Here is an 8106-nt window from a genome sequence, read left to right as displayed (position 1 = left end):
CAGTTAATTTACATTACCGATTACAAAACACAGTCTTTAAACATTTTGAATATTTTGCATTTCAAGATGCGATGTGTACCCATAGGCTTAATATTTCGTACGTTTCATGTGCACGTTTGTCTTTAAACTTGACATTTAACGACATTTCTCGTGCAAGTGACCTCAACTTGCACGTGAAGGGCATTTCAGGCTTGTTTATTGTGTTGATATTCGGTATCTCTAATCTACTGTCCAACAAAGCGCAATTCAATCTGTGGAATTTCAGTGCGAGCATCATATTTGCCCATTGACGCAAAAGGATCCCTGGTAATCCATTCACAATTGTCACATGCATGTCAACAACAACAACAAAAAAAAGAGACCTAGACCTGTCACGCGCATACTGTTCCAAATGCAGTTAAGATCACCAGCTCAATCGATTAATAGTGTTAAACACAAAAGCTAATTAAATGTAAGTGAAACACGATCACAAAGTAATTGCGTTGGCTTCGAGAAAGCAGCTTTGCGGTTGAGCAGCACTGAGACAAGATTGACGTCATTAGAACAGACGCAGCGCGAGGCGAACAGAATCAGCAGCAGCAACAGCGGCAAGCAACGGTGAGATTTGCAAACATCCTTTTTAGCTGCAAGCTAGACCCGTTACCTCGTAGCATCTCCGGTGAATAACGGTAAGGGGACCAGTGATGTACCGTTTCCAGACACCTGCTAGTGTGCTTGCCTTGAGACATCGATTTGTGATATTTTGAGTCGTGATATTCATTTGATTGTCATGGTCATCTGTTTCAAATTGGTTTTGCTTTTTTCATTTGCCATGTGAATTTCATGAAAAAAAAAAAATGGATGAGTGAGCAGGTGATCTTTGCGTGATGCGATACAGCATCGTTGCAAAAAACAAAACGCCGTTTGTTTTTGAACAAACATGATTATCAACAGTATTGGTGTTAGGCTAATTACTTGATCAGTGCTTGAGGATTATATTCTCCAATATTAGTGATATAGTTGATAATCGAGCTTCCGTGATGATGAAAAAGGGGGGTTGATCGTTATTCCGATGGCGGAAGTGAAATTTTGAATGCCACTTTAACTCGATATAATAAAGTAGGGTTTTATTTGTATTTTGCATCGACAAACACCAAATTGTCAGCGATGTCAAACGGACACTGTGTTTAGTATTTCTTGCAGTAACAATTATTTGTTGTGCGTTCTACACATAACGTTAGTACTCATTGAAAATGTTCTCGAATTGACATGAATGAATGCACTGTATTCGCTTCAGCGACAGTGTGAATCTAACTTGTAATTTCTACAGCCATTCAAGGAATCATATATATTATTATGATTCTGCATGCACGGAATTGTATGCATTCGTGTTATCATAAGAAACTGAAAGATATAGGATTAATCAGGGACTCAGAAACAATTATACTGCTTGTGAACATGCCAGTAGACTGAATAACACTGAAACAGACCTTGATATCTCTCCACATATTCACCCGCTCCTCTCTCTCTCTTCCCTCCCTTACTGCTGCAGAGATAAAACGATAAAAAAGATGGCCACCTCCTCCTCATCCAATCTGGAAGAAGAGGAGAGTCTGAAAGGGTGTGAGGTGTTTGTGCAGAAACACAACATCCAGCAGATCCTCAAAGAGTGCATTGTCAACCTGTGCATCGCCAAGCCTGAACGTCCCATGAAATTCTTGCGTGAACACTTTGAAAAGCTGGAGAAGGTTTGTCTTTTAATGTCTGAACTATTCCTGCAGCCACTGCTAGACCTTCTGCTCTTTCTGGGAAAAATGTTTTGTTATTGCTTGTAATTATTGATTGGATAGTGTGTTATTAAAGATGTTTAAAGGACTGCATGTTGACATTTAAAAATCAGGTTATTCGCTGAAAGATCCTGGAGATGACAGAGGTGGTCTAATCTTTTCTGAAAGCAGTACATGGTACAAGTGCTTCAACATCACCAGGTGTAGTTAAATGCATTTGTGAAGTCCTGGGTGTAGTTCACCTAATCACTTCTGTAATTTTAATTAACTGGTTTCCTGAGGATGTTAAGCATGTGTTTGCATAGTTAACGTGTAACATTTTATGACAGCTGTCCAAATGTGTGTGTCATAGGGGGAAAATGTGAAGATGTTTAATGCATTTGAAAATGTTGCTTATTGTTGTATACATTTGAGCTTAAGAACGCTTGAAAGAAGAGAAGCAACTATACAACCGACTGAAAAATATCAAATGAACGGACATGGGATTTGGTTCGGTGTTTAAACATCTGAAGTTTCCTGGGGATTTGACTGAGAAGTGATTAAACATAATCCAGAAACATTAGGCACTCAGGAAAGACCTAATCAGGACTCTTAACATGTCATTCTGTCAGTGAGTCTAATCAGGACTCTTAACATGTTATTCTGTCAGTGAGTCTGATCAGGACTCTTAACACGTTATTCTGTCAGTGAGTCTAATCAGGACTCTTAACACGTTATTCTGTCAGTGAGTCTAATCAGGACTCTTAACATGTTATTCTGTTAGTGAGTCTGACTGTGAGCCCACAGAATGTTGGTGTTAGTCTGAAAGTTGAACAAGCTATTGAAAAGGTCGCCGTCATTTGGTGTAATTGATGAAAGCTACAAGATTCTAGGTCTTAAACTGTGTACAACCTCACCTGGGTAGCAGCACAAGACTTTTTTTTTTGTCCGCATCTTGTGTTAAGCTCTATTTCATTTCACTCGCTCCACTCAGCTCCTGTTAAAGAAATAGTTAATCATTTTCATACATTAAAACTCTTTTTGTGGCTTCACAGTTTTGTGGCTTTTATTTTGCTTTTGAGGTTCGATACATTCCATTTACTGTTAGTGCTGAATTCCGACATTGTAAAAATGATCAGCTTTAAGTGTGAAAAAGCCAGATTTTGCCCTAAAATCCTCCTACTGTTTCTAGCTATAAGGATATTACTTTGTAGAATCATGAAGTTTAGGTATTTCACACAGAGGAGGACATCAAATCCCAGACTACAGAGTCATTTCAAGACAAGAACACTATAGTAAAAGAAGAAATGAAGTAGGTAAACCTTTAAAATCCAGGATAATGAACAATACAAATGAAGGCCAATTCATGAGGGAAACCCAATTGACAGTAGTGTATGTGTGTGTGTGTGTGTGTGTGTGTGTGTGTGTGTGTGTGTATGTGTGTGTGTATTTTGGTTATTTGTATTGTAACATTTACTCTGACTCTTTTGCAGTAAAACCTTGCTGTAAGTCACAGTTTTGGTCTGTCATATTGTGATTCTGCTGACGACGTCATTAAGGTCCCTGTGCTCTTTGTTCCTAATGGGGGTGTTTATCAGCACTCCCGTGTTGGGGAGAGATGATCAGCTCCAGGGACATTTACCTCATCATGTGCCTCTCAAACAGTGGGCCTTTTTGAGCCCTGAATAGACCCCTGTGCCAGTAACCATGCCTGTCTCTGTGCTGTTGTTATCTGGGGTGATGGCAGGTCTAAGTTCCAGCTCAACAGGAGATGGTATTGTGTGTTTATAAGTCATCATTAGCCATAGGGTGGGTGTGTATGTGTGTGTGTGTGTGTGTGTGTGTCTGTGTCTGTGTGTGCTGGTTAGGGTGAGGATCATACATTGCAGAAGGGCCTGGAGGCCAAGAACAGGGAACAGCTGTCGCCTGGGTGCATCGACATCGTGATGCTTGTGTGTTTGTGTATTTTTTGTGTGTCTGTGTTGTGTGTTTGTATATGTTGTGTGTGTGTGTATGGGTGTAGTGTATGTGTTGTGTGTGAGTGTGTTTGTGTGTGCATGTATGTGACATGTGTGTGTGTGTATGTGTTTTCCCCAGTGCAGTGCTCAGGAGGGTTACATGACCATCATCAGATGAAGGCATGGTGTGTGTGTGTGTGTTGTGCAGTTCTCAGGAGGGTTGCATGACCATCATCAGATGAAGGCCCTGTGTGTGTGTGTGCTGACGTGTCTGATGTGTCTGACCCAGATGCATGCCTAATCTGATGCTGTACTGTAGCTCATACAGCTGGCATGTTTAACTGGGTTTGGTGCTGTGACATATGAGCGGTGGTCTGAGTGCTGCTCTGTCTGGAGCAGAGCGAGATTTGGGGGAAGATAAAGGGTTGAGATTGAGTAAGAAGTATGAGGACCAAAGGGAGAACAAACCGTTGATTTCATGAGAAGTTTTGGCAAGTGATGGAAGCCTTGGCTTCAACATCATTGGAAAATGAATGATTAGGCTAAAGCCACAAAAAAAATCTTTGCAACACGTGTTGATTCGTCTTAAAAGTGTCATGATTGAGTTATGGGTATGTGGAATATTCAATACCTTGGTCTGTAGACAGTTCCTTGAGGGCTGGGTTTGGGCTCAGCTTTGATATGTTCCACCTTTTTGGGTTTTATTTAGTCTTAAAACTCAAGAACTATAAAACCATAAATTTCCACTGTACCCTGTTGCTGTGTACTCAGACAACTGTGATTTACACTGTGTGTGTGTGTGTGTGTGTGAGTGTTAGTGTGTGATCTCCTTTTTCCTGATGTATCAATATTATTGTGGATTACAGGCTGTGGGAATTTACAGTGAAAAGAGTATATCACAGGGATTATAATCCATGCATTCCATTCAAAGCTCAGACTACATGTTGTGAGGGTTTATTCAGTATTCCGTTCTCAGGGGAGTCATAAAGCATTGAAATTCCACTCTGCTCAAATGTGTACTGAGTAACATATTATTCATCATCCTGTCTAATTTGTCCTTCTGTTCTCTGTCTCATTCGTTTAACCTGTGTTTTGCTACTAAAATAAAAATCTCCATGTTTGATTTCGTTCATTCATTCATTCTTTTGTCCATATTGTGGACAGACAAATATCGTGTGCTGGAGTTTCATTTGACTGCAGTTTGGTTGGAAATGTGTATGTTTTTACTTTTCATCCTGCTTCATTTCATTAGATTTATTAATTTAGCAGACACTTTCATCCAAAGCAACTTCCAAGACCAAAAACACACACCACGAGCCAGCCAGGAGTCGAACCTGGAATCTTCTGATCCGTAGTCAGACGCGTTATCCATTGCGCCACTGGCCCACTGTCTGCAATGCTAGTCAAACCCATGAGGTAGCAGCTCCCAGTCCATTCCTACAAATCTTACACCATAGACCTTTCCTTTTCCTCAGCCACAGAATATCAGATTTAGCTCGTCCACTGATCACTGACCCTGATTAGATGAATCAGGAGTGCTAGATGAGGGCTTAATTTAGCTGGTGTGAATAGGGTGCAGTTTTGTTGGGATGGAAGCAGAAACCTGTGCTTGTTCTAATGTGTAGATTCAGGTTGGTGTTTGGGTTTTGGGGATAGGTGTGAATGTGTGAAAAGCAGAGCTGTGTGTCTTGACTGTGTTTTCTCTCTCCGAGCCATTTTGTTTTCTAATTGCTCTGGATCTGTAGATTCAAAAGGAGAAATCTCCCATGAGAGTGTTGGCTCTCTCTCTCTCTCTCTCTCGCTCTCTCGCTCTCTGTCTTTCTGTCTCAGGGTGTTCTGAAGATGCACCAGGACACACACAGACACACACAGCACAGACACACAAAAGCACACTCGAAAGGTGCTATTTGAAGATTCAGTGAAATTGGGTCTGTGAACAGACAGAACTGTCTGATTCAGTTGGCATACAGCTTGTAGCGTTGTTGTGGGTTGTTGTCTTTAGGTCTATAAGAGGCTTACTCTCTCCTTCCAAACTTTGGAAAGATTGAGATGATTTTGAGACAAATGGGTCAGTGGTTTTTTTTTTGACATTTTAATCCTGGTTTAGTGTAGGGAAGATCTAATCTGGATTTATGGTAGTCCTGTTCTTCTTTCCTCATTTATCCTTTGACTAGCCTGGGCAACTCTCTCTCTCTCTCTCTCTCTCTCTCTCCACTTAAATTTACCACAGATTTACAATAAATAACATTTTCATTTCTCTCATTTGAAACCATGGCCTTTTAGTCATCCAATAAACATTTATTTATAGGCATTGAAAGTTTATCATTGATCTGCTGAAATTTACACTGAAATGTACAAACTGCACAGTAGCTTTAAAGCATCTTTTTTTCTCCACTCATACGCAGTTACAGAGCCTGTGTTTGTCTGTGTGCGTGTGTGTGTGTGTGTGTGTGTGTGTGTTTGGCACTGTAAGGACTTTTCTGTGGAGGATGTCTCTCAGTGCACAGTACAGCGAGTCTGTCTTTGACATTCGGTGTTCAGGGGAAAAAAAAGACAAGTTGAAAGGAAAGTAGTTGATTGAAAAGATTTTCTTTCATTACCATATCTCTGTCTCTGTCTCTGTCTCTGTCTCTGTCTCTCTCTCTCTCTCTCTCACTCTGTCTGTCTGTCTGTCTGTCTCTCTCTCTTGTCTTTCTCTCTGATGACGTGGGTAATGTTCTTTAGAACTCTTTTACTCCTTGAGCTGATATGGGGCTGTAACCATGGAGACAATTGTGTGATAGCTTCCAGCCTTGTACTCAATGAGTCTCTTTCTTCTTCAACACATTTTCCTCTGTTTTCACCAACTTCTATCATTCACGAGGCCTCTGTCAAAAATTCCACAGAAGAGACCTAAAGCTCCATCTAGTTTTATTCAAGTTTAACCCATTCAATGGCAAAAAACATTCACTGGACAAAAACATGTCTTTGTCTCTTATTCTTTACTCCCTCCAGCAGTGACTAACCACTCTCACTCACTCTCTCTCTCTCTCTCGCTCTCCTCCTCCTTCTGTTTCTCTCAGAAATGAGTGAGAAATGAGTTTACGGTTTACTCAGCGCTCTGACTAATGTGTGTTCAACACACCGTGAGATACGAACACGTTTCATGTGTGTTTGATAGGTTTCTGATGAATGTTTGAAGGAGCGGTTTGGCCGTGCTGACTCTCTCTCTCTCTCTCTTTCTCTTTCTCTTTCTCTTTCTCTTTCTCTCTCTCTCTCCCTCATTTTTTTCTTTCATGCCTTTCATTCATCCGTTTTAATGATGCCTTTGATGCTTAGCCCAAGCGCTTCGTAGCCACATCTCTGTAGAGCCACTGGAATTCCTCATGCACTGTGTATAACAGCCCAGCTGTGTTTGGAGACTGTGGCCACAGACACTTCTGTTCCGCAGGTGTCTGTGGGCTATTACACACACACACAGGAATCTTTAGGCACCCCGTATTTCTACGCATGTCTCTCCATTACGCTCCAATTTACAAAATGGCCTGTCTCTGGAGAATTGATGCCACACCAAGGGATCCTTGGTGTGTGTGTGTGTGTGTGTGTGTGTGTGTTCTGTTTAGGTATAGTAGTGTGTTAACTTATCTTTGTCTTATGAATTCATCGCCACTCTTGTCATAGTGTTGTTTCCAATTTACCCAGATCATCAAAGAGGGATAAATCAGAGTGGTCGCTCTTGGTGCATTGCAGGGTTATGATCACACACACACACACACACACACACACACACACACTTTCTGGCAGATGAGGATAAGTTTGGTTGTGAAGACTGTGTGTCTGCAGATGTATTTTTAATCAGGCTTATGTAAGGACAGCCCACGCCTAGTGAAAGTCCTCTGCTGTTCACTGAACAGTAAGGTTATCCTTACCTTCTGCCCAGTCAGAATTCAGCTTCCACCCATCATGCTGTCAAAGCTCATCACTCACTTTCTGCCCAATTCCAGCTTACCTCTCACCTTCTGCCCAGTTAGAGTTTTCTGTTCTTCTGTCTCCTTCTCAGAGTTCGTCGATGACCTTTCGTCCAATTAGAGCTCAGATCTTATCAGGTGCCCAATTAGAACTCACCTCACACCTGCTGCCCTATCAGAGTTCACCACTTTTTTCCCTTTATTATGCTCCATTTCATCCTGTCTCAGCAAGGCAGGACAGACGGGCCTCATGCCCGTGCTCAAACTCAGGTCTGTGCATGTGTGTCTGTGTGTGTGTGTCTGTGTATGTGTCTGTGTGTGTGTGTCTGTGTGTGTGTGTGTGTGTCTGTGTGTGTGTGTCTGTGTATGTGTGTGTGTGTCTGTGTGTGTGTGTCTGTGTGTGTGTGTCTGTGTATGTGTGTGTGTGTCTGTGTGTGTGTGTGTGTCTGTGTGTGT

The 8106-nt window shown here is 41.5% G+C and overlaps 1 protein-coding gene and 1 non-coding gene across 2 annotated transcripts in view; one reads left to right on the top strand and one right to left on the bottom strand.

The window, feature by feature from the left end:
* Positions 1 to 1550: 1550 nt before the first annotated feature.
* prkar1b (protein kinase, cAMP-dependent, regulatory, type I, beta) overlaps positions 1551 to 8106 on the top strand; it is a 52158-nt gene continuing 45602 nt past the window's right edge. Inside the window, exon 1 of the mRNA XM_030790552.1 lies at positions 1551 to 1727. Within this exon, the coding sequence (XP_030646412.1) occupies positions 1551 to 1727 (177 nt within the window). The remainder of the gene's footprint in view (positions 1728 to 8106) is intronic.
* On the bottom strand, positions 5017 to 5089 carry trnar-acg (transfer RNA arginine (anticodon ACG)). The gene has a single exon. It is a non-coding gene; the product is annotated as a tRNA-Arg (tRNA).

This window comes from Chanos chanos, chromosome 13, assembly GCF_902362185.1.
Source record: "Chanos chanos chromosome 13, fChaCha1.1, whole genome shotgun sequence".
Taxonomy (NCBI): Eukaryota; Metazoa; Chordata; class Actinopteri; order Gonorynchiformes; family Chanidae; genus Chanos; species Chanos chanos.
Note: the sequence above shows the minus strand (reverse complement) of the source record. Positions and strands in the feature narration are given on the sequence as shown.